This window comes from Tenrec ecaudatus, chromosome 13, assembly GCF_050624435.1.
Source record: "Tenrec ecaudatus isolate mTenEca1 chromosome 13, mTenEca1.hap1, whole genome shotgun sequence".
In the NCBI taxonomy this organism is placed as follows: Eukaryota; Metazoa; Chordata; class Mammalia; order Afrosoricida; family Tenrecidae; genus Tenrec; species Tenrec ecaudatus.
The window spans coordinates 49,676,456-49,704,402 of NC_134542.1; the positions used below are offsets into that span (position 1 = coordinate 49,676,456).

General features: G+C 39.9%; 1 protein-coding gene across 1 annotated transcript in view; it reads left to right on the plus strand.

Moving 5' to 3' along the window:
* Positions 1-14,210: 14,210 nt before the first annotated feature.
* COL5A2 (collagen type V alpha 2 chain) overlaps positions 14,211-27,947 on the plus strand; it is a 166,680-nt gene continuing 152,943 nt past the window's right edge. The window contains exon 1 of the mRNA XM_075529347.1: positions 14,211-14,456. Coding sequence (XP_075385462.1) covers positions 14,363-14,456 — 94 coding nt within the window. The 5' untranslated portion in view covers positions 14,211-14,362. The remainder of the gene's footprint in view (positions 14,457-27,947) is intronic.

The window sequence follows — 27,947 nt, forward strand, 5'->3', positions numbered from 1 at the left end:
TGTGTGATTTATTTATAAATAGAGATTTCAGTTATTCCAGGAACAATTTTCAAAATTCCTCTCATTCCAAAATGATGGAAGTACAGATAATGCTGAAAGAGAAGACATTTATGAAATCTCATTCACCCAATAATACCTTGTGACTGCAATTATTCTAGAGAAAGCAAAAGGAAGTCTTTGTGAAACAACAAAAGGAACTCCATGTGTTCCTTCAAATCTCATGATGGGACATAAACCACATGTTTAAAAGAGCATTTTAAAACTACATTCTTCAACTAGCAAACTAAACTTGCATTGATATTTACCGTGTACTAGAAATTTCAACCCCCTTTTATTGGGTACTTGATTACAGAGAGCTTTGATTTCCCAATCCTTGATTGTCAAGGAGGATTAAAATTTTTGTGAATGCAATAATTTAAGAATACATTTAAAATCAAATTTATGAATTGTTCTTTCACCTACTCTGTTTTGTAGGTTTGTTTATATATGTTGTTAGGCACTATTGAATTGGTTCCAACCGTTTGTGACCCTATGTACAACAGAATGAAATTCTATCCAGTTCTGGTCCATTCTCATATTTATGATCATGGCTGAACCCATTGTTCAGTCACTATGTCAATCCATCCAGTTAAAGGTCTGCCTCTTCTTTCTGGATAGCCCTCTACTTTACCAATTGTGATGCTCTTTTCTGGGGACCCAGCTCTCCTGACAATATGTCCTAAGAACATGAGACAAAGTCTTGCCATCCTCACTGGTAAGATGGCACTTCTTCCATGCTACTTTCAATATTCTTCATCAGCTCCATAACTCAAATGAATCCTTTCTTCTGTGGTCTTCCGTATTTATAGTTTTCCTTTTGTGTATGGTGATGCACATTTTAATTAAATAGCAATTAAAATTATATGAGCTAAACATACAGAATATTCTTGACTTTTACATAATGCAATTAATGGGGAATTGTATCTTTAGAGTATCTAGAACACTGAAAAACTTGGTTATATGGTGACAATATTTTACCATTTAAGCAAAACTTTAATTATGCTGATCAGAGCTTTTATAAAGGCATATTTGTATATTTGTACCAAAGTGAACTCACTGATTATTTGAAGATAAATAAAAATTTTAATCTAAAAGATTTATGAACTTTTGCATTAATAATGTAGCTTATTTATGTGTTTGCAAACTCTAAAAAATTAAGATTCTAGGAAGTAGGAGCAGACATTTTCTTCTTTCCAGCGTTAATTGACACCTTGTGACTGCTGGCCATTTGCTGTTAAATGAAACTACCTTGTGAAGAGGATGGTAGAGAAAAATCACTTTATTACTGATAGATTGCCTAAGGAAGAATTTTTGAAAATAATTTGGCATTCAATGCTTAGCTTATATTGGTAGTGAGTGTACATAGTCAGAATACAGATTGAATAAGTAAGGTGAGAGGATACAACCTTGACACACAAGAGTTAACAAAGAAGTTACCCCAACACATACTATGGTGTCACGTATTAAACAATATATGGATGGACTTATGAAATATCATGCATCACATTGATTTTCTTGCCCTCTCCATATCAAGAAAAGACACATCTACTAGATCTTTGGCTGCCACACCATTGTCAATTGAACAATGCAAGATTTGTGTCTGACGAGCTGAGTGATTCCTTTTTTGTTGTTAAGAAATAACTGAGTCTCTTAGACTTTTCATCTTTTTCTTTAAATTGTGCATGGACCATAACATGCTGTTTGGTGTAAATGGCCTTTGGTGTCACTGAGCTTTTGAACATTTTCTCCTTTGTAACCTATTCCTATTTGTCCTGTCTAAAAAATTTCCCCCCTTTCATCTTAGCTACAGAGAATTGTCTTTTCCAATGAAAGTAATCAATTTATTAGAAATTGATTTAATGTTTAAGAATGATGGGAGGAAAAAAAGTGTAAACATAAGATTTTTTTAAAAGGTTAAAAAAGAAACCCTTCTGTTACATTCAACAGCATGGTTAAATCTTGGCATTAGGCCCAAAAGAACATGTGTAATTCTGTTATTCTGTTTATACAATATTCTGGAAAGGCAAAAGTACTGTCAAGATGGGAATCAAGTAAGTGAGCCAGGAGTAGAATAGGAGATTAACTCCAAATGATGGAACTGTGATTGTCCATGAAAATACTACACACATTACTCATGGTGGTTTGATTGATTATATTTATCTGTCAAAACTCAAAAAAGTTAAAATTTCCTAGATATAAAGCATATCCCAATAAATATAACATGAAAGAAAAATAGGGGGGGATAAAGCTAAAACAGAAAGAGAGAATGAATGGTACTTATTGTGGTGGGCAATTAAATTTTCTTCTAATTACCTTGGGTTTTGATCCTTAAATTTAACACAGTAATTACATTTTAAACTGATGACTAATTATCCTTTTTAGAAAAGCACTAATGGAATTACTTCTTTTTACTTAGAATTCCGAGAGCTTCACCTATAGGAACTCCTAAGTGGGGGACCAGGCTCTGCGCTCTCCCCACTGACTTTAGGGTCTGTGCTCCTGACTGCTGCACTCTGCAACCTTTCCAGAGGGAATCTCCTCAGTGGCAAAGTTTGAATTATAGCTCAGTTATCATCAGGCACAGTGGGTAAAGCACTAGAATTTAGAGACTTACAGCCAAGACAGTTGCTTACTGTGGATAACTGATTCTCTGAATTCTGTATAAAATTGCAGCCCTATTATTTCACTGGATTACTGTGAACCTCAGAATATGGCTGATTACACTCTAGCAGTAGGGTACTGCAGAAACCAACATTTTATATTAATTGTTATTGGAGTTTACAGGACTCTTCATGATTTCTAAATGTGACTGGTGATTGCCTGAATATTATAAATGTGAGTTTCAGGACATGTAGGTTCGCAGGACTCTCTGTGATTTCGAAATGTGGCTGTTGGCTATGTATATTATAAAATGTAAATTTTTTTCTGAAGTTATTCTAAATAGCAATATTAAAATGAGAGATTGTATTACTAGTGTGCAGATGAAGTTAAAATTTTATGACATAAAAAGGAAAACATATAATTATGTCTATGTGTTTAGAGACATTTTTGATAGAGATATTCAGACAGACACAGCGTCATGTATATTAGAGATTGCATCATATATACAAATTTTAAATATAGCTAGTGCTTACAATGAAAATTACTGGTAAATATAATTTTGTACTTGAAGATATCCTAAAAATGTAATGAATGACTCTCCCAGTATTTCTATTTGCTTGAAATACAAATCAGTAATTAAGTTCAAGCTAAGGAAATAAAGTTCATGCCATTTCCTTAATCTAAACTCCGTGCTAAATGAAATGCAGCCAATTGGCCAGCATTTCAAGACAGTCTGACATTCCTCAACATAATGGCTTAATCCAAGTTATGTAGTTTCTCTGGTGCAAAACCAGTGAAGAGACCATATCTGACCTCCTCTGCCTGCACCGGGAGAAGAAGAACCCGGTTCCTCACCAGCCCAGCCCTCGACTCAATGGAGAGAAACGGAAAGCTCCCCTTTTGTGAACAGGGACCTGGAAAGGATGCCACTTATCACCGCTCTTATGCTGGAAATCTTAGTCAGAGCTGTTAGGCAACAATAGGAAAGCAACGGTGTCCAAATCGGCAAAGAAGAAATAAAACCTTTTTATTTGCAGAGGATATGATTCTATACATAGAAAACCCTAAGAAAAAAATCCAACAATACAATTGTTGAAACTCACTGACACTTTCAGCAACATGGCAGTGTACAAAATCAACATACAAAAATCAATCAGATTCTTATATATTAGTAAAGAAAGCACTGAAAAGGAAATCATGAAAATAATCCCATTTACAGTAGCCACCCCAAAAATGAAGTACTTAGTAGTAAACCTAATCAGAGAAATAAAAGAATTATACAAGGGAAAGTACAAAACACAGTACTACAAGAAAACAAGAGCCTTGCATAAATGGAAGACTATACAACATTCATAGATTGGAAAACTTAACATTGTGAAAATGTCAAAACACAAAGTGATCTACAAATATAATAAAAATTCTAAAAAAAATTCTGATTCAGATCCCAGCATAATTCTTTAAGGAGATGGAAGATTGGCCACGAACTTTCTATGGAAAGGCAATGCCCAGGAGAAGCAAAGGACTACTGAGGAAGAACAAAGTAGGAGGCCTCTCATTCCTCAAACTCAAAGCTACTTCACTGCATTGTAGTCAAACATCTTGCTACCGGTAAAGTGGTAGCCACACGGACCAATGGGATAGAAGAGATAACCCAGAAATATTTCTACCACCTACAGAAAACTGATTTTTGACAGAGACCAAAACATATTAAATGGAGAAGACATAGTCTCTTCAACAAATAGTGCTGGTAAAAGTTGGATTTGCATTTGCAGAAGAAAGAAACAAGATCCACATTTCACTTCATATACAAAAACAAACTCAAGATGGATTAAAGAGCTAACTGTAACCCAATAACTATAATCGTCATCAATATAAAAATAGGGACACATTTAGGGCCCTTATATACAGCTTAAACACACTATCAAAGAAAAACACATACAGCAGAAGACAAAATAAATGACTAGTACCTCCTAAAAATAAAACACTTATGTGCATCTAAAGACCACCCCCTTCCACCACCCCTCAATTAAGAAGAAAAAGAAAAATAATCTGAATTAATAGTGGAAAGAAGACAAGAACCCCAAAGAAGACATTCAGATGACCAACTACTATATAAAGAAACACTCATAATCTCAAGGCTGAAAATCTAAACAATGATGAGATACCAGTTCACATCAGTATTGATAGCACAGTTCAAAAAATTAAAAAATGCTGGATAGAATAGAGAGAGATTAGAGCCCTTTGCACTTTTTGTGGGACTGTAAAATAGTACAGCAGTTACAGAAGCCTGTAAGATGCATCTTTTAAAAAATCTGGATTAGAAACACCATGTGACCCAGAAATCCTTCTGTTTGGTATATACTCCAAAGAAATACAGACCATAGTTCATGAAGAATCTTGAAAGATTGAAAGTACCATGAACTGCCAGAAAACAAAAAACTCTCTTGGAGAAATTGCAGCTAGAATACTTCTTAGACACAAGGATGGGAAGACGTATTCTCACATAATTGGGCCATACTGTAAGGAATTGGGTCATACTGTAAGGAGAGCTCGGTTCCTGGAGAAATACACCATGCTTAGTAAAGTAGGTGGTCAGCGAACAGGAGGAAAACTCTCTGAAAGATGGATTAATATGGTGGCTGCAACAATTGGTTCAAGGATGTGGTAGTTATATAATCTGTTGTCAATTTGAGAGGATTATGAGTGAAGGGGTGGAGTCTAGCCTGTCAATTACTATATAGCCAATGACAAGGAGGCCTCAGTTTGGGCATGGTCTTCCCTGAGGATTCCGTTAATTCCTGCATTACCTCCTTGGAGGCAGGAGACACTTTTTTCTCTCTCTTCACTCTCTTGGAGACTCTGCTGACAAGGCTCAGTCCCTGCGAGGGAGGCATGTCTGAGGAGAATCCACATAAAGCTGCCCTGAGGCAGTCAGCTTTTCGGAGCTGAAGGAACCACGCGGAGACCCTGCCAGCGCTGAGATGCTCACAATGCCACTGGATGCACAAGACTTCCAAGCCTGGCCTGTGATCTTCCTGCCTTCAGCATCACATCATGTGTTTCGTGAGTCAGTAGAGGACTTTATAGACTGGTATCAGACATTTGGGCTAATATTGGACTTATGGACTTGATCTGGACTGGGCTGGAATGTGTTCTCAATGTTCAATTGCTCTTGTACACACATGAGACTCTCTGGATTTATTTCTCTAGTCTAACCAGACTAACACCAAGGATAACAATTGTGAAGATAAAGTCAGACCAGATATTGTTTTGTTCAGTTGTACATAGACTTACTACGTGTATCCAAATCAAATGATACTTTGATTTTCAAATTAAATATTAAATAAATTTTAATCAATTTCTATTAACGGCTTAGCATTATTTTATTTTAGTAGTTTTGTTGATAAATAATTCAAATAACATACAATTCGATAGTTCAATCTTATTAAAAAGAGTTATGCAATCATCATGACAATTTTATAACATTTTTTCTTTCTTGTACTCTTTGGTATTAGTTCCCGACTTCCACTCAACTTTCCCTGCCATACCCCTTAAGAACCCGTTAATTAAGATTTACCTACTCTGGATTTCATATACAGAAAAATATATGTAAACAAAACAAAACAACAATAAGTAAAACAAAACAGAGAAAAACCAATAAAAATAAAGCAGAAAATATTAAAGACTAGAGCTTATCAAAATGGAGAACAAATGATAAGTTGTTAAATTTCAGCCTGCTTACCTCAGCGATAATCTACTTTCCAATATACTCTGTTTGATAGCAAGGTTATTTACATCCTTGGTCAATGGCCAGAAAGGATTAACTCTGGCTTAATCCATATGGGGGCTCTATAAATGGATTTTTGGTTTTCACTGTCATCCATTACTTTCTGCAAACTAGGTGCTCAGAAATTAAATTCTAATACTGCTCCCTCCACTAGTCTTAGATTTTATTATTTACAATTTTTGAATCACACAGGTTGATGTGTTTCTTCTGTGTGGATTTAAGTGACACCTCAGTTAGATGGCTGCTTATTTTAAGACAAGCTGTTAAGCTCCCAGACCCTTTTTTCCCCTGATAGGTTGGCCTCATTGGATTTCTTCACCACACCTGGATATAGCACTCATCTCTTCAGTAATCTCTTCCTGAGGGTGAGTAAAGAGTCGAGCCCTTCATAAGAACTAATTATTCTTAGATTGAAGCTAGAATTAAATGCAAGTCTGTGTTAGGCAGAGCTTTCTAGGAAAATAATACCAGGAGACTTATGAGCATCCAAGGGGGTACTCCCCCAAAACAGCGAGTGCGCTGGGTGGAGCAGAGCTTTCGCTCTGAGTTAATGCAGCCAAGAGCATTGCAAGGGAAAGTTCTCTTTGGTCACAGTGAATTTTTTTGTAAAAGAAGTTTCGCTCGAATCTCGTTCTTCTTGCAATGGCCAATTTAAGAGAATAGTGTGAGGCTGTGAAATTTAGTTTCCTGCTTGGGCCAAATGAAATTGTTGTGATGTTGAACACACCTTACAAGAGCAGTGCTATGGGAGAAACTCAAGTGTATGAATGGTATTCTGGTTTCATAAAAGATGAAATGTTGATTCATGACAAACCTTGTTTTGGATGTCCGTCAACTTCCCAGAAAAAATGTCAACTTGTAGGGCATTTGGAGTTTTTTCCAGGAGGTCAGATTGTTAATCAAGTTTTCTTTTTAGAGGTTCTGAAAAGATTGCATAATCGTGTTAGACCAAAAAGGCCTGATTTATGGCCTATGGGGGTCTGTTTTTGCCACCACAACAATGCAACTGCTCACCACAGGCATCTCAGTGTGCTAGTTTTTGGCAAACCACAGCACGTCTCTCTTGCCCCACACATCTTACTTACCTGGCCTCATTCTGTGAGACTGATTTTTGTTTCCACAAATGAAGAGGGACATTAAAGGACAGCGATTTGATGACATAGAAGGTGAAGAAACAATGAGGGAGTTGCTGTCAACCATTCAAACAGATGAGTTTGAAAAATGTTTCCAAGAATGGAATCGCAGATTTGACTAATGTATTAAGTGTAATGGGGAGTACTTTGTTATTTTTTGTGTATATATATATATATATATATATATATATATATATATTGAGAAGGAATATAACAGCTAATTAGTCCACACAGCATTACAGAGGGCTCAGTTCAACTCACTGTCATGGAACAGTTAATATACTGATGGTCCTTCAACTCACATGGGCTTCTGCCCAAGGTCAAGGCAGCAGACAATGGAGTTTGCCCTCCGGTAAAATGGCAGAGTATGTCTTCAGGCAGCAGACAGGAGGGTGGGGTAGTAACAGTCAATAGTTCGGGAGCATAAGGAAGCAGGCCCTGATGGGGTCTCGAGTTCTAGCTATGTATGCATGGGGACATGATCCGAGGGTTGGCTCAGCCCACAGGTAGTGAAGCACATAGGTGAGGCAAAGAACTAATCAAGCACCACACTGGTCTGATCACCATGTAGAAAGACAGCTGGATGCCGGCCTTGGAAGGCCTCAGTTGCCCTCCAATCAAGCTCGGATATGATGAAACTCTGCCCACATGTTCCTATGGAGGCCTAGTTGGCATAATAAACCTAATTATTACAAAGTCCCAAATCCATTCACAGACTTTATGTTTATATATGTCTTTGGTTCACTTTAGAGACATCATTATCATTTTACTGGGGAAAATTATAAATAATTCTCATGGGTCATATGGAAATTTTATTGACAGTACTATTAATTAAGCCAATGGTATAGAATTTAAAATACAATTGAGGAAAGGAAAAGGTACATGTATAGGACTGCTTTTGATACCAAAATGCCTGTATTACTGACTTATGCAGATTAAAATTTAAGTGACTAGATAGATACTGCAAGTTCGATATAGGGTGAAACTTCCAAGACCACTAATTTGCAAAGGCAGAACTATGCTTTCTGCTCCAAGGAGTCATAAAAAATCAACAAGAACATGAATAAAGCAAATACTTGGTAGTCTAGAGTTGCCATTTATCTGGCATCCTAAAAGCAAGTGAGTGATTAAAGCCAATGTCCAATGAATTCCAAATCCCTAATTTTGGGATAAGCAGCCCACCAATTCTTTTCACATTAGGGTTTTCAGGTTACAGTTCAAGGGAGTAATTCAGTTTCTTTAATCTGCTACAAATGTGTTTAAGGAAAACTCCAGTTTGCTTAGAGGTGTTTCCAAATTGGATCGAAGTCCGGGTTACCAGGGGCTAGAAGAAAACTAGATCAAAAGTGTCCAATTATAAACTTGATGTCTTCTCCTCTTGGGGGTCTGTAGAGTGATGTCAGATGTTTCTCCCAATAAGCAGGTTGCCCCTCGTAGCTTTGCCCCTCCTAGCTTACCCACCAATGGAGTGGGATCACCCCAGCGGTTCTCAATCTGGGGGTGGAGACCCCTTTGGGAGTTGAGCGACCTTTTTACAGAGGTCACCCGATTCATAACAGTAAGAAAATTACGGTTGTGAAGCAGCAACGAACATAATTTTATGGTTGGGGTCACCACAACATGAGGAGCTGCGTTTCAGGGTCGAGGCATTAGGAAGGTGGAGGACCCACTAGGACCTAGACCAACCATAAAATTATTTTCGTTGCTACTTCACAATTGTAATTTTGTTACTGTTTGTTACTATTATGAATCATATTGTAAATATCTGATATGCAGGATGTATTTTCATTGTTACAAATTTAACATCATGAAACATTAAAGAATAGTGATTAATCATAAGACAATATGTAATCATACATTGGGAAATATTTATGTGTTTTCCAGTGGTCTTAGGCAACCCCTGTGAAAGGGTGGTTCGACCCCCAAAGTAAAGGGGCCGTGACCCACAGTTTGAAAACCACTTCCTTAGAATCATGCTAATATGTCCAGAAGTGACCTGTCTTCTCCTTCTCCCCATCGCATGAGACACTGACCCCAGATGCAGTAATGCCATCCCTGATGCAGTGTTTTTAAGATGTGCAAAGAAGGGGGTAGTATGTAGTTCATGGGCACGAGGCAGCTGCACCACTTGTGCTTGGGAGACTAGATTAGAAGATTGTATGAGAACAGAAGCCTGCCTTTGTTTGGGTGTCTATTCTTATAGGAGTGGTCTCATACAGTAGTTGTCCTTTTGTGATTGACTAACTACTCCCAGCATAATGGTTTCTAGGTCCATTCATGCCACCAGGTGTTTTATGTTTTCATCACTTTTTTAGGGGCGTATCGGATACCATTGTGTGTATGTACCAGAGTTTCTCTATCTATTCTTTGACTGATGGACATTTGGGCTGTTTCCAGCTTCTTGCTATTATAAACTGTAGTGCAGTGAACACGAGCAAGCATAAGCTTGCTTGTTTTCTGTCTGTGACTTCTTTGGGCTACTGGTGTTTCTGGGTCATATATTCCTAGTTATTTTAGCTAGTCACATCACTTTCCACAGGGGTTGTCCTGTTAACAAGCCCACCAGCAGGGAGTTCCAATCTCTCTGCACCCTCACCAGCATTTGTTGTTTTCTGTTTCTTTTCTTTCTTCTTCTTTTTTTAAAAATTGGTCTATTGTTGCCGGTGTAAGGTGATATTTTATTGTTATTTTGATTTGCATCTCCCAATAGATAGTGCTTGTGAGCATTTTTTCATGTTTGTTAGCCATTTGGTGACCTGGGTATGTCTCTTGTCCATTTTTTAATTGTCCATGTTTCCCCCTATTAGGGCATTATAGAATTCTATAGGTTTTAGTCATTAGTCCCTTGTCCCTTGTGCCATTGTTAAAGCTTCTATCGTAGCCTGTGGGCTCTTCTTTTATTCTCTCAATGAAGCATTTTGTTGTGCATCACATGGTTTTTATTTTAGTATGTCCTTAGCAGTGTATTTCAGTGGCATGCCAGCAATGATATCCTGAGTAAAGAGGGTGAGGATTCCCCAGCGGTAAAGAGGTAGATGGGAAAAGGAGATTATGGGAAATTTGACATGGAGAGAAACACTTAAAAGCTGTTTTACGATAGAGTTAGAGAGGGTGAAGAAAGGAGAAAAAGGAGTCCACTGACAGAATTCTGTCTTGAAGAAGATGTGAGGAGATGGAACAAAGTGCAGTGGAAGGTATCAACTGGAAAGAGTGGAGACACCTTTCCTTCTGAAATAGGAATTATGGGTGTGAGGTAGGTTCCAGAGTTAAAAAGCAATGACAAAGAGCAACGTTGGAGTCATATATCTGTGAAATAGATTTATAAGTCTACAACTTAGTAGATAAAAACACTTGAGTAAGTAGACCTTCTGAACCATAAGTCCTATGAGAAACATAATATACATTTACAGGGTCATATTTTATGGTAATTGATAAACATTCACTCACTACATGTACGCACACATATATGCTGTGATAAGTAATTGGAACCAGGACAGTTTTCTAAGCTCTATATTGAGGTCTTAAATTTGAATTCCTCAGGGTCTAAGAAGTGAAACATCTCCTCTATGCAGAATTACCAAGTCTATTAAGCAGACACATCTGATAAACTCCTGCGTATCTTAGAATGTTTCACTCTTGACCAAGTGGCAGTGCAGTACGTCAGCCAAACATAAAGGCAAACGAAACTTTCAAAATATTTTACTGCTTATGAAGAGACTTAATATAAGACATTAAGGTATCACAAGAAGCGAATTTGTCCCAGTTCTGTTGAAAATATTTAGTCTTCGAGAAAAGTTGGTGAAAGGAGATGTCGGACAGTGTAAGGTATGACAAAATAATAATAATTTATAAATTATAAAGGCTACGTGAGGGTGGGAGGTGCGGGTCGGGGGATAAAGAGCTTTTACCAGGGGCTCAAGTGGGAAGCAAGTGTTTTCGGAATGATGATGGCAGTGGTATACAAATGTTCTTGACACAATGGATGGATGTGTGGGTTGTGATAAGAGTTGTGAAAGCCCACCAATAAAATGATTTTTAAAAGCGAGAATATTTTGTCTTCTGTCTCTCAATGCATTCTGCGTATTCATTGGCAGGAGGATGCTTAAACTGAAGGGAACTCTGAGGGTTTGCGTTATGTTTTATTCTTTCTTCTATAACCTGTATTCAGCTTATAATGAGTTTAATTTATAATAACTGTATTAATATGCTCATAATGATTATGTTCTAAAAACCCATCATAGTTGTTTCTCTAAACAGACATTGAGCTTTACATACACTGATGCTCCTACACCTCCTGTCATCTTATCATCTTTCTGTCCCTAACATGTAGGGTGCTTTTGGAGACTCAGGGTCTCCATAAACGTCCTTTGTCTGTACACTGCCATAAAGACTCTAGAGGGGTCCTCGACAAGTCTGTCAACCCTTCGATCTAAGGGTGTTAGTGTCTCAAATGGATCCATAGTAGAAGAAAACTGGCAAACCCAGAGCTTAATTTTCCCTCCCTGCCATACATTAGTTTCCTGTGACTTTCTTTGAGTGGCTAAGCAGCGAAAGGGTTTTTGATAGAATTTGCAAAGGGTGGTTTATTTGTGAATTCCTTTGGACAGGAGCAGGGTACCCTGGGGGAATAATGTAGCGGAGGTACAGTAAGATATGTCTACATGAAAATGTAAACTTAGGAAGAGAGAGAGATACTTGAGCAGTTGCCCCTCCCAAAGATTCTAGCTCCAAATTAAAAATCCTTGGGCTTCCATGATGAAGAAAAGTGAAAAATACCTTTGTGCGTATCAACCTTACCCAATAATGATCTCTCCATTCATTTCTGCTGGGTCTAATGAGTCACATCCCACACATACTTAGATATTTTGCCATCAATTCCTTGGCCTCACATCTTTTTATCCCTCAGTTCCTACAGATGTCCCTTGAAGGTAATTGGCATGTTTTTTTACTTTCTTTGGCTTCCTCTGCCCCTGTCTCTCCAATGTTTAGCTGGGTGCAGAGGACCTGATCACTGCTGAGTCATTATATACTCAGGACTCTCCTCTATTACAGCGTGGTGTGTTGGGGATGCTATTCTGACTACAGCGACCACTCTGAGACTAGGTGGACTCAAGACAGTCACTGCATGAGATGATATAGAGCAAGCTGCGATCTTGCAAGCACGAACATGGCACAAAAGCCCCTAAATATTGTTCTTGCAAGGCTTGTACCGTGAGGACTCCCCTATTCCCTGAAAAGTTGGTTTAGGGATAATGACACCACCATCTACTTTTGTCTAGATCTTTGCAATTTAGAACTTAGTTAATAATACATTACCCATTTTAGTGTCACTGAACCCTGCACACTAGTTGGGCAAAGCCCTTTTCTCAAAAAAGCAAAAAAAAAAAAAGAGGAGTATGCATATATCGAGGACTTTGTGTACGTTTACAAAATTGATGAGTGGCAGAGTGGGTATTGGAATAGAGATTTTCAGCATCCAAACACCGTGTACTTCCCATTGCTCTACTCTAGCTATGCAACTCATGGCCCTCGAATCAGCCGGTTCAGGTTGACGGTATAACCAGACAGGAAAGAATTGCCCCAGCGGGTGTTGAGACTGATAGAAGTAGAAAGAGTCACCTTTCTTCCTCGGAGTAGCTGTTAGACACGAACTTCTGTCCTGATTAGTAAACCCAGGCTAACCCACACCACCACCCAGGCTGCTTCAGAAAACAAAGCCCTCAAACTCACTGCCATTGTGTCAGTTTAATTCATAGTGAGCCCATGGGACAGGACTGAACTGCTTCTGTGCGGTTCTGAGATGGTAACTATTTACCAGGGTGGAGAGCCTCATATTTCTCCCACAGAGTGGCTGGTGGTTTTGAAACTCAGACCTTGAGGTTAGCAATCCAATTTGTAACAACTACACCATCAGGGATCCCCAGGCTCTTTAGGAGATTATAATTTTATATCTAGAGGGCTTCAAGAAGTTCTTGGAAAAATAGAATTGAATATTTTACTACCGTCTAGGACAAGAAGAATTTTCATATGCCATTCCCTTAACTGGAAACATAGAGAGAACCTGTATTCTTAATGGGAATTATGATAAATCACTAAATGTGTGTAAAACACTTTCCTTAGCTCAGAGTCCTCTCCAGACGATGAGAAAAGAAACGATGTGCCAAGGTGACCAAAAATACTCCCTTTTAAGTAAAAAAGGAATGGGTTAAAATTCGACACTTTAAATGTTTAAAATGGACAAGGGAGTCCTGAATTATCTAAATGTCAAAAAGTAGGCAGGATGGCTGTGCTCCTTTACCTAATAACTTTTTTTTAGCTTAGAGTGTGTGTCTGGGGGAAGGGCCAAGGAATGGGAGAAGAGGATCCTTTCCTCCCAAGAGGCTTTCTTTAATAAAACAAAGGAAAGCCAAGGGAGGGAAAGAAAGGAGTAACAGTTTGGTCCTGCCACTACCCCCCATTGAAGCTTAAAACATAAATATAACCGAGAAAGTTCAAGGCACAGAGACGCGTGTTCTGATTCGGTTGTTTACCATCAATCAGACCGTTGCTTGGCAGACACTGGATGGTTATGAGCCTGAACAAGCCGAAAAGGGGCAGGAAAAAAGTGGAGGCAGCATTCTTCCTATTTAAAAGCTGCTTCGCTGGAAACAAGTTTCCGCAGACTGTGCTGGAGCTGCTGCCTGGGAGGGCGCGCGCGGCTGCCGGGCTGGTGCTGAAAGAGGAGCCCAGCGGGCTGCATGGGGCTGCAGTAGCCTCAGGGTCGCCTTTCGCTCTCGGGACCCGCGTATGACATTCAGACACGATGGCACACTGGGTGGCAGCAAGCCCTCTCCTCATTCTGACGGTTTTACTAGGGCGATCTGTCTCGGTCAGAGCCCAGGAAGAGGACGAGGGTGGTGAGTTGACCGTTCGCTTTGCGGGCACGGGTGGGAGGGCAGGGAGGTGAAGCTTCTGGAAAGCGGGCAGAGGAGGGTCGGCGGGGAGCGGAGAACGGTGAGCGGGCGGATCTACCCTGGGACACGGGGCGCTCGCCGTCAGGGCTCCCCCCAGTGCCCGGGGAGCAGCCCGCTGCGAGATGGCTCGGGGCATTTTAGGAGGCGGCCCTCGGCCGGGGTGCAGCCCGGGCGGCTTACAGACGCCCAGAGAGAGCTTGCCACCAGCCGGGGGGCTCTTGTCCTGGGGGCTCGAGCTTGCAGAGGGACTGAGAGTGACTGTGGAGTGAGCAGGGTGGAGGCTTTTTTTCCTGTGCGGAACTTCAGTGCTCTGTGCAATTCTTTGTTCGGAAAACCCTCGGAAGCCGCTCTAATAACTCATTTTTCCTTTGTCTCTGGGGCATCGTTCTTCGTCTCTGCAGACGTTCACTCTTTCTCCTGACCTTCACATCGCGCTGGCTGACCGAGGGCCCACTTTAGCCGTTTCCCCACGGCAGACCCTGGTGGGAGCACATTTCTTAAACAGTGGTATTTTCCCACCCAGCACACTGAATTCCCAGGACAGTGGTGGGTTCTGGTTGGATGCCCAAGGAAGGACATCAGCATGCCTTACATCTGACTTCTCGGGCACAGAGTAATTGATTGTAGAGGCATTAAACACAAGCTTTACTTCTCTTTTTAAAAGAAGGATCTTGCCTGGGGTACCAAAGTTTTTTTCCTGTGTAATTTGCATATATTTGGGTTGGGCAATATGGTGTGGCTGAGCAAAAATGCATGGCTAATCCAGAATATAAGAGAACATTGAAACTATTTCCAGCAGCTATTAAACCCTTACTTTTTGGGGAGGGCTGAACTTTGAAATACAGACACGAACTCTTATGTAATAGGCCATTATGGATTTTCAAAACTATCTGACATCAGCTTCAAGCTTTTAAAGCTTAACATTTGTTAAGCTTTTCTGGTACTGTCTTCCAAATGTGTGTGCGTTTTACTACTCGTCTCTGTGGGTCTTTGCTCGAAGGATCTTCATACAATCAATCTGGAGTCCGCACATTCTGAGAAATGTTTAAAGAGTAAATTCCGGAAACTGGGGACAAGACCCAGCACTCTGTGTCAGTAGTTCCCTAGAGGGGACACTGCGACTAATCTTGTGACCTTTTATGTTACTTTTTGTATTTAAAAAAGCCAGGGAACTAATAAACAGTTAAAAAAAAGGAAAAAAGAAAAGACTTTGTCTTTGTAATGGCATCCACACAGGCATTGTTGGGAAGGGGAGAGAATACAATTAAATAGAAAGTAGAAGTCAGGAAAGTGTATTGAAATACAGAAAAATAACAATAGAAATAGAGAATCTAATTATAAATAAGCTACAGCAGATTCCTCTTCTTTCTAATAACAAAAACAATTTTAACTTAATACAATTTTCCTTGTTAATTGATTTGGGAATTATCAGCTTGCTTTTATAAGGTGTTAAAGAATTGAAAATGTGAATAAATGAAATGGATGTTTACTACAGTATAGGAAATTTGCCACATGTTACAAGATTCATCACATAGTTATAATTATTCTGTAGGTGTTTCCAAAAAAGGAACAGTTTAATTTCCCTTAATACTATTTTGCATAAATATCAGGAATGTGATCCTTAATGCAAAAAGTCTCCGATCTCAAGCCAACCCCTCTCCCCTCAATACAATCAAGTGGGCTAGAAACTGGAATTCCAAGCAACACATTTTACAGAAAAAGTATAATTACTTGCATATGTTTTGTGAAAAATACATTCCTTTACTTTATTACTCAATCTGAGAGGATATATGTGACACAAATGAAATAGCAAAACAAAGTAGTATGGCTCAAATAAAAAATATAAGGGAAAGAATTTCAGAATCCAATACATTCAGAGGTAATTAGATACTTATATATATTTTTAAGCTTGTACTACATGGACACTTGGTAATATTTTATAAGCCCTGGTTAATCATGCAACAAGTTTAAGAAAATGTCACAATTTAGAAACATCATGTGATTTTTAGTTTGGCTGCAGCAAATGCTACAATGAAAGAAAATGTCTACACTTTCAAAATTAATATGATTTTCAAATTTTAGTTAAACTACATTCATTACCTATGTGTAAGCCGTATAATATTATGTGCACTGTATGTACACCTATGTCCCCTTGGAAATGCAGAGACCTGTTATCACATGTTAAGTGCATAGTTCTGCATTTTCTTTTATTATATAAAGGATGTGTTCTTTCTATTTGAATTTGTTTATCATAAATGAAGAACATAAGCATAGTTACTACCTCACACAGATAGCTATAAAAATGAGATAAAGTAAATACCGTAAGTTTTAGAAACTTTAAAACAAAATTCTGAGTACTTCTCACTTGAATTTTTAAACTTATAAGGAAATGAAAAGAGAAAGTTTGGAAGTTGTGATAACTTTAGTGACACTATTAAGCAACAAAAATCAAAGACATTGAGATGACAAAGTCAACATTTCCAGAGTTAGCTTTTTAGTGTGTTTGTGAGTGGGGAGCAATGGCAGATTCATCATCTGTTTTTTTGTTTGTTTGTTTTTGAAGATAGATTGCTAGTGCATGTATTGTATTAATTCCTTAATAAAGGCGTAGGACTTCTCAATCTACATCCATTCTTATTACACGAAGTGGAGATGATTAATAGTTGAAAACAACCTTGGATATGATTCATTGGGTGCAACTCAGGTGAGCACTGTGAGAATGGACGGAACCTAAATCTAACATTTCATCCCCAAACCCTCCGAACTCCCCTGCTTTCAGAGGACAGGCCACCAGCTTAAGAAGTGGAGAAAGTGATGACTGGGAGCGGACCTATGGAAAACGGAAAGGGAATTCCAATTTCAAGGCATTCAAACGCAATGTGTTCAGAAAGCATTGTATAAGCCAAACCAAATATATCTGTTAGCCGAATTTGGCTCCTGAGCCATACATTGGTCATCTATGTTTCATATTCCTTCATTGATATCCTGGACCCAAATCAACTCTTTTAAACAAATATAATTTAGTTTTTTGTTGATGAGAGTATGCACAGCAGTCCATCCACTAATTCAACAATTTCTACATATACAATAAGCCCTGGTGGCCCTGGGGGCTAGGTATTGGGATGCTAACCTCAAGATGGGCAGTTCCAACTCACCTGCTACTCCTCAGGAAAAAGATGAGGCTTTCTGGTCCCATAAAGCTTTACAGCATCTGAAACCGAAGGGGGCAGTTGATTCGAATTGCCATGAGTCAGAATTGACTCTATGGCAATGACTGAGTGAATGAGTGGCACACTAGAAACACTGTCGACAGTCTTCGAGTCATGCACCATTCTCACACTTCTTGATTGTCTCTCCCATTATTAGCATAAATCCACGGCTCCTTACGTTTGCCTTCTAATCTTTCAAATTGCTGTTGTTAATTTGTTCCCTATAAATAGACATTCTTTACTGGTTCAACTGAACTCTTATAGGTTTTAAGAAGGCCTCAGGAGATATTTTTGGGTTAAGGTTAAAAGATTTTCTCAGAACAATAGTTTCACTCAAACCAACTCTTGATTGCAAGGAGATGAGTGGTCCAGGGTCTGTTCTATCTCATGGTTTCTTGCATTTTTATTATGTGTTATTGACCATTAATCTCACTGCCGAAATACAAATATAAAGATGTGGGTTTTCAACACTAAGTAGAATTTGGATGGAATCATTTTAAAGGCTATTCAGAATATGAGTACATAGCTTAATAGCTTTGTTCTCTCATAAACTAAGTTTTAAGCTTAGTACTGCCTGGAGCACGTAGGGCATGCAAAGTCTTTCTTTTGTTTTGATAGTGCATATTTTGCTTTAGATTTAACTGTAACTACATAGCAGATTTCAATAAATTCAAGAGAGGGTGCCCTCAGGATCCATGTATAAGGAAGTTTTAGGTACGTTGTAAGGTATAGCATACATATATGCTATGCAAAGTCATCAGGGATTCTGAATCTTTCCAGATCCATTCCTATGTATCTACCATAGTGTGTTCTCTTTAATTTTATTGTTGGTTTTCTAACCACAAGGTCAGCAGTTTGAAACCCCTCCCCCTCCGTGGGAGAAAGATGAGACTTTCTACTGTAAAGAGTTAGTCTCAGAAACCCACAGGGGCAGTTCTACCCCGTTCTGTAGGGTCTCTATGAGTCAGAATCAATCTGATGGTATGACTTTGGGTTTTTATTGGGTTATTGAAGGAGCTCTAGGGTATTTTCCAGTTGTCCACAAGGTTGACTGTTCAAATCCACCAGCTGTTCCCAGGGAGAAGGATGAGCTATCTGCTTCTGGAGAGATTTAACCAAAACCAAAAACAAACAAACAAAGAACCCAAAGCCCTCACTCCCACAGCCATTGAGGCAATTCTGGCTCACAGAGGTCCTGTGGACAGAATATAACTGTCTGTGTGGATTTCCATGGCTGTAAGTCCTTCTCACAGCAGATTACATCATTTTTCTTCCATCAATTGGTTGGGTAAGTTCCAATGCTTTCCCTCATGGTTAGTAGTCAGCCCAACACATAACCCACTCTGTTAACCGCATCCATTGACAGCCATGGGAATCTTGTATACGATTTCTTGGAATTACAACCCACTTGGTGGCAGTGGGAGGGTTGCTAAGGAGACCTGGTGGTGGGCTACTAACTGAAAGGTCAGTAGTTCAAACATGCCAGCTTTTTCTGTGGGAGAAAAATGAATCTGTCTGCTCCTGTAAAGATTTACACCCTCAAAAACCTCAAGCTGTTCTATTGCACTACCCTGACGTGAAATCAACTCAATGGCCGTGAGGTTAGTTTGTAGGGCCACTGGAGCGCCCAGCCGTCACACCTGCTTTTCAGGCATCTGGATGGATGGTGGGAGAAAAAGTCTGTTTCCCCCCCCTTTTTTAAGACCTTAAGCTTTCATAAAAGTTCACTTATTTATACTTGTCCATGATTTAGTCCTATGGTTACACAAGGTTGCAAGAGCAGTTTGGGCAAGACTGGCAATGCACCCTGCTAACTACCTGGAATCTGTTACAAAGGATGAAAGGAAATGGCTTTTGGGAAACAACAAGAGTCCTGGCCTCAGTGAGTTTAATTCGCACCCATTTTTAGTGGACTGGCCAGAATGCAGTGGAGTGACCAGATGCACCCCCTTTGTTGGTGGCTTCTGAATGTACACTCAGCACTGGATGGAACTTTTAGAGTTGGCTGCATTTTCTTAGCTTCCAGTTTTTCTTCAGGTACATTTGGAATGATAATTTATGCACAAACTAAAGTGAATTTTTATTTTGAAGTATGTGTGTGTACATATATATGGCACATATGGAGATAGGTAGATTCTGAGGTAGATGGTGAGCTCTTTTTATTGGCAAGCAAAATGTAAACGATTCACAGAGAAGTGGTGAGTTGCTTGTATAATGCATTGCCCATTAGCAACCTAGATTTCATTCCTTACTTCTTCCCAAATACCCTGACTTAGGAGGTTCAGGATGGAGTCGGGAAATCGACATATTCAAACCTTTCCAGGTGATCCTGATTCACAGGCGTGTTTGTGAACCACTAAATTCCATCTGTGACTAAGGACGTGGACCGTGGGCTTTGCTGTCTCAGGACTGCACACTGTGCTCTGGTGCGAGTACTAACTCGCTAGTCTCATACTTCCTTTCACTCACGCAGTAGCCTCGTTTATGTACGTAGACAAACCATTGCCAATAAACCGTAATTTATGGGGAAAAGCCCTCAAGACAGTCTTCCTTATACCAGGTCCGGTGAATCATTCTACCATGGGTTGAGCCCCTTTTGGGGGGTCAAATGACCCTTTCACAGGGATCGGCTGATTCATAACAGTAGCAAAATTACAGTTGTGAAGTAGCAACAAACATAATTTTATGGTTGGGGGCTCACCACCACATGAGGAACTGTATTAAAGAGTTTCAGCATCAGGAAGGTTGAGAACCACTGTACTATGCAAAGAACACATGTTATTCAAACATATTTCCAGGTGAATATCTACTCTTTGTTTTCTTTTACTTCCTAATCTTCCCACATTGACACCTGTCACGGCAGGCCTGGAACTCCTTGCGTTGACCTTTCAAGAAATGCCCATAATATAGGACGTGGGGCAAAGGACAGCAGGAGAATCTGTGAATGGTGTAGTCATGTGAATCTGTGGCCAAAGAATAATCAAGTAGTCTGTTTGGGGTTGAAGAATAATTCATACTTCATCTCTTGATCTTAGTTGGTTGAAAATAGATAAGCCACTTTTAGCTCTTTTTTTTGGTTTGTTTTGGGATCAAAACATTGAAATGTTTGGCTTTACATACGAGAGGCATGATAAAGGCAAGAGCACTAGAGTAAAATTCCTAAGTATCAATGGATTCCTTGCATAAGTTTGGACAAATTACACAAGTATGTAAGAAAAATCTGTGTTAGAGGTTAATGGTATCCTTTGATTTGTAACTAGTTTTTTGTTGCCCATGGTTTACATTCATACACCAGAAATATTCATTAAGATGTTTCATGAGACATTATCAATTTGCTGATTAAGAGAAAGTCTTTGACATTTTCTTGTAAGAGAAAAATTGGAGCATGAAAAAGAGTTTGAGTCACCATTGGAATGGCTAGGAAGGTACAGACAATCAAGTTTTCATCTAAATTTTTTCTCTCTAAATTTTATGTAGAATTCATATCTATTGCATCTCAATTTTATATAAGACTGGTGACCTGTGAAATTGGATGTTTACAACACTGTTCTTGGCATTCGTAGGGAAGGGGCGCAGTCTATCCTATGGAAACTTTTTACCTAGGAAGCATGACCAATTTAAACTAAACCCTTCCAAAAAATCAAGATGTTCCATCTTTTACAGAATACATGATTTTAGGAATATCAGGGAAATTACAAAAGAGAAGGATTTGATTTATCCATATCTTACCTCCCACAAAGCAGTCAGGTCAGCAATATTAATAAATTAATGGTGTTTTGTTCTTATAGCTGGGGTCAAACTAAAAAGGGTTTACATGCTTTACAATTTTATTTCTGCATCTGAGAAGGAGGAAAATAGTCCTGCTGTTATTTTGTTTTTCTTAAAAAAATTATATGTAGGCCTCTTCTCAAGCATATCATTTAAACTCATTTACATTTGAAGACAGATACTTTAGGACCTAAGGTTACCTCTAAAGAGCCATGAGTTCAGTTTTAAAATGCCAACCAACTCTATTGCCCACAGAGACATTGGTTGTAATGTTTCTACAACTCTAGACTTGTAATTGAGATGTTGTGCTTTTTTAACAAGCAAAGAAAACTCTGACCTTACCTCTGAGAAATCACCTGGATTCTAGCTCCACTTTGCTCTCGAGCAGGTAGGCCATCTGCAGTCTTCGAATTTCACTGAGGTTCAGTGTCTTCGCCTGCATCTGAACGATCAGAGAAGTAGTACACGCCCCTTGTCAATCTGATAGAACTCTTAGAAGGATCCCTTGAGAAATTCACCTGATGAAAAGTTGTCAAACCTTCAGTGAGTCACAGAATGTGTCATAAATTCATTTTATTCCTCACAGATATAAACTCTCGTTGCATCTTTTTGGCATTCATGACATCTTTGCATTTGTTTAGAAGGAACGTCTAGACTTGTGCTTCTGTGTTTGGTTTTGACCGCTGTTTTCTTGGGATCTTGTTTCTTCAATGACATCCTCTGTCCTATGACATTAACCATCTGCCTTTCCTTCACTCTTCCCCTTGCCTGTAAACGAGATCACCTCTCCCCAAGTGCCTATCTCTGGCTCCCAGTCTCTCCTTGCTTCTTAGTCCAGCTGCTTTAAAGAAGCAGAGTGGGTTTCTGTTACTGCTTCCTATGCACTCGTTCATGCCACTGGACTCTGTACGCTTATCAATTCTATCCCTCTTATGCCGGTCTAGTAGGAAGAGGTCTCATAAGTACGATATTCCAATGGGTTCGTTTTCATATCATCTTATCGATGCTTTTGCTCACTCGATACTATTGACATTCGACTATCTGAACATTCTCCTCTAGCTCCCGGGTCTTTTCCTCTCTCTTTCTTTCATGGACTCCTTTTCTTCTTGTGTTAGTCTGGGTACACTAAAAGAACAAATCCAGAGACACTCATATATGTAAGAGAGAACTTTATGTCAAAGACCAATTGTTTATTGAGAAAACCTCACAGCTCAGTCCAGATCAAGTCTACATAAGTCTGGTCTTGGTCCATAGGTCCGTTACCAGTATGTAAATTCCTCTTCAGGCTCATGAAACACATGCAATGTCACTGAGTGCAGGAAGGTCACAGGCCAGTGGGCGGAAAGTCTTGTAGATCTAGTGGCAGTGGAAGCATCTCAGCGTGGGTCTCCACGTGACTCCTCCAGCTCCAGGGCTCTGGCTGCACCACTGTAGCTCCATGTGGCTTGCCAGCAGGAAGACAAAGCAGAGAGAGTGCCTCTGCTTCCAGGGAGGAACACAGGAGTTTCCAGAATCCTCACGAGAAGGCCATGCTCACACGGAGGCCTCATTGGCTATGGCCTCATTGGCAGGCTAGAATCCACCCTTTCACAAGTTGACAGGATGTAACTGCCACACTTCTTTTTCTCCTATCAATGGATTGAGTTCACCAACTTACCATGTATCTTGTCATCTTAGATCATCTAGGAAACATTCATTCTCAGGCTTTGGATAAATGCCCATATTTAAGGTAATTATCAAAATTCTGTCTCTAACCCCTACCATCAATGTGAACTGCCTACTGAATGGTCCACTACTACTTCACATTTAATATACCCAAATTCGCATCTTCCTTCCACAACTGGATCATTTTCCTTCTATATTTCTTATTTCAGTTGATGGCAATAACCTCCCACCTTGTCTTTCAGGAAAAAATCCAAACAACTACTAAGCCACATCTTTTAATATTCTACATATTTTTCTAATATACCGGTTCCCCAGTTTTACTCACGTTTACCACAAATGTCCCAGTTACAGCCCTCATCAAGGTATTGGGACTAGTCAATAGGCTTTGAATTCGCTTCTCTGTTTCTCATGTAGCCACTCGCCATCCCCATGTATGTCATGTCTCTTCAAGCCCACTTCTGCTGTAACACAAAACTAAACTCTGACTCTGCCATCACCATCCTTAAGGCCTTCCACTGGCGTCCTTAAACTACAGAAGTATAATGTTCACGTGCTTTCTAAAACGGCAGACAAGATTCTCCCTGATCTAGTCCATTTTTAGAATCTTAGTAACATAGGCTGTAATTCCCTACCTTCTACATGGTGTTCTAATAATCAGGATTTGCTTGTATTTTTCATCTTCCCACTGCAGATACACCCACATTTTTATTTACTAGTTTTATCCTCTGCAGATCGGTCTCATTTTGTTGTGCTTTGTTTTGCTGCACTTTGAGATACCGCAACCCTTGCCCGTTGAAGTTGATAGTGGCCCTTCACGGAACAGGTCTATTTTCCAACAGCATGTGTTCATTTCATGTCCCTTGTCACAATTTAGTAATTCTCACAACTCAAACCTTTTCATAAGGCTGTTGCACATTTAATAGACTACACCGTAATGTATATATAACTTTTATATGCACTAAAACCCCCACCATTCTGGAGTTGATTCCAGTGTGTCACAACCTTCTAGGCCACAGTGGAACTGTCCCAGTGGGTTTTGGAGACTGTAAATGTTTATCGGAGCAGACAGCGCCTTCTTTCTGCTGTAGAGCAGATGGCGAGTTTGAACCACTGACCAGTGGTGCTTTAGTGGCCTAATGCTTAACCCAATACACCACCAGGGCTCCATGTACATATGCAAACAATTTGTGTGACCCACATCCTTTCAGTATTTGTTTAACTGTGATTGCAACTGAATCCACAATATCTCAGAGTATCTTCACAGTACTTGTCCTTTTTAGACTATTCCAGCTTCTGATCCCTTCTTATCTGACCCATGTGCCCCCTTCTCACAGTATGCAATACACCTCTCCCATGGGGTCTATCAGACCCTGCTTGCATCTGTCTCCTTGCCTGTATGTTCCTCCCATACTACATGCATCCCCAGCTCAGTCCAGTCTGAATCAATGTGACCATCAGGATGCTGCCATGGCTTTCGTTATTATGAACAGTCCTCCCAGGAATCCATTGTACATGCTCCTGTCATATTCTTTCAGAAACTCCCTTCCTTGTGCTGATCCCGATGCACGGCGACCCTGTAGTGCAGAGAAGAACTGCGTCTCTGCTTTCTAAGACCATCTGTCTTTAGGGGAGTGGAAAGCCTCATCTATCTCCCATGGAGCGGCTGATGAACTTTGCGGTTAGCAGCCCCTATTGTAACACACTATATTACCAGTTTATCTTCTTGCTATTCATTCATTCATTCATGAGTTCTGGTAACTGAGTTGTTACATGTGGGGCTGCGATCCGAAAGGTCAGCAGTTCCAAACCACCAGCTTCAGGAGATCCTCAGGAAACAGACCGGGCGTTCTATATTCCTGTTTAGAGTTATAATATTGGAAACCCACAGGGGCAGATCTACCTTGTTTTAGAGGGTTGCAATGAGTTCACATTGACTTGATGGTGGGGAGCTTGGTTTTTTAGTTGTTCATTCAAGTATGAGTAAATGGAATTTGCATTTTGGTTTGGCTAATGGTATTCACATATTCTTTCAGGATTAAAAATGCTCTTTGTTTCTTCATATAAAAAATGAAATCATAATATTGACTTCATATAATTATTGTGAAGCCTATCATGTATATAAAACACCTACATGTTAATTTGACTCCCAAAAGTAGTGGGAGCAAAATACATAGTCATCGACATCGTTCTTACATTACTATTTAACAAGAGTAGCAATAGTAATAAATGCTTATTGAGCATTTTGAAAACTTGAATAAAAAAGAAAACTAAGATGTTAGATTGTGTTGAAGACATAAAAATATTCTCAAAAGATTAAAATTTAGCATAAAACTTAATGCAAAAATCATCTACTATTCTAATCTGGTCATTTGAACAACAATTAAATATTATTATCTGTGTGTTTGAAAGCTCCTTCTAAGCCCATTTAAAATGTTTGCTACTGACACCAAAGAACAAAAATCATCATTGTGTGATCACCTTCCCCGCATAAACGCTGAAGACGAATGTGTGCATAAGGAAGTGTGATGAAAAAGGCTGATGGTGCCCGGTTATTGGGACTTAAGGCTTGAAAGTAAACAAGTGGCCATCTAGCCCAGAAACAACAAAGCCCACATGGAACAGCATACCAACATGTGTGATCATGAAGGGTTGAGGGGACCAGGTTTCAAGCACCAAAGTCGAGGGGGAAATCACATCACCGTGAATGAGGGGAGCGCATGATGGGGACCCAAAGCCCATCTGTGGACAACTGGACATCCCTTGCAGAGGGATAGTGGGGAGGAGATGAGTCACTCAGGGTTCAGTGTAGCAATAATGAAACTCAAAACCTTCCTCTAGTTCTTAAACGCTTCCTCCCCCCAACTATCATGATCCCAATTCTACCTTGCAAACCTGGTTAGTCCAGAGGATGCACAGCGGTACAGATGGGATCTGGAAACACAGGGAATCTAGGACAGATGAACGAACCCCTCAGGACCAAGAGTGAGAGTGGCGATACCGGGATGAAAGGGGGAACTGATCTCGGGGATCTACATATAACCTCCTGTCTGGGGGATGGGCAACAGGAAAGTGGGTGAAGGGAGACGCCAGGCAGTGTAAGATAAGCTAAAATAATAATTTATAAATTATTAAGGGTTCATGAGGGAGGGGGGAGTGTGGAGGGAGGAGGAGGGAAAAAAGGAAAATGAGCTGATTCCAGGCAAATTTTGAGAATGATGAGGGCAATGAATGTATAAGTGTGCTTTATACAATTGATGTATGTATGGATTGTGTTAAGAGTTGTATGAGTCCCCAATACAATGATTTAAATTAAAAAAAGAAAAAAAAAGAAAATGTATGCTACTTGCTTTCTTTTTGAAGTTTTCCCACTGAGAAAAACCAAAACAAAACAAAAGAAAGATAAAACAAAAAGAATTTGCTTCAGGGGACTGTAGAATGGCCGTGTGATGGGTGTCGTCACTCCTCTCCTCCCTGTTGCACACCCCTCGGACTTCAGTTCTCTGTGACAGTTCTCAGCGTGTGAGCAAGCAAGCCTGGCACGAGCCATTCAGCGCCCCACTGCTGCCTCAGGCCTGTCTGCCAGCCCTGTCTGGTTTAGAATTTACTTTCTGAAAGATGAGTGCCATAAAAGCCGCCATTTAAAATGGGAAGCGCATTTTCCACTGTGTGCTGCTCTGGGTTGCTTTTGGAAAGCCAGCACTTGCTTCAGTGCCCAGGGATTGAAAGGCAGCGGCCAGCACTATTTGGAATACAGAAGTGGGGGACTCTGTTTTCCCAGCCTTTGCAGTTTCCACAGGCCCTGCCCTCCCAGGAGACTGTGGTGAATGGAGTCCAAAGGGCAGAGCCTCGCAGCACATCATTCAAACGCATAGCTATTTGGCTGCGCTGCGCTTACTTTCCCTCTAAGTGTTTCCAACGTAAAAACAAGGAAGAAGAAATGATGGGTTTATCTTGTAAGGAAGGACACACTTGGAATTTATAAGAAAAAAAAAGATGACCAACATGCTTCTCTGATCTCATTAGGGGCAGATTAATAGCTGGTGTCATTTGCTTACAAAGGTGCCTGCCATTGAGTCTCTTCTGTCACCTGGAGACCCGGTAGCACAGACCAGCGCTGCTCCATAGGGTTTCCAAGAGCATAGCTATATTCCTGGGAGCAGACAGCTTCCTCTTTCTCTCTGGGAGGCGAACCTTGCAGGCATGCACCCATGCTTAACCCACTGTGCCACCAGGGGCCCTCACAGAGCCTTATAAGAGATCTATTATTACATTAGCAAGTCTACTGTGATCAGCAATGTAATAAGTTGCAAAATAAACTTGATCTTTTAAGTAAATGCTGATGTTAATAATTTGGAAGACTATAAAGTCTCCTCATAGAAATGAAAGAAAACAAAGGTTTGTGTTTTTTTCCCTCCAAAATTTAAAATTTTGAACTGAGGAAAGAAAAATAGCCTACTTATGTAACTCTCTAGAAAACCCCCAAAGCCCCAAAGTCGGAAAACCTAAGAATACAAGCTTTGCCTTGAGAATAATCTGAGCAGATGGGAAAACAAGAAGTGATTTTTCAAAAACAACTGGACTCTATGAAATCTCTCTACAAGCAAAAATGTAGCTTCCTGGCAGAAGGCTGGGTCTGCTATTATTATTCCTCCGCCCCTATTCATCTCGCAACAGGAAGCCTGCCACAAAATCAAAGTTAGGCACCAAGTGCCTGTTTTGTGGCACGGTATCCCCTTTCCCTCGGTCAAAAGGTGACTTTCAGCTAGAAGTCTAACTGGTGACAAATATCCAC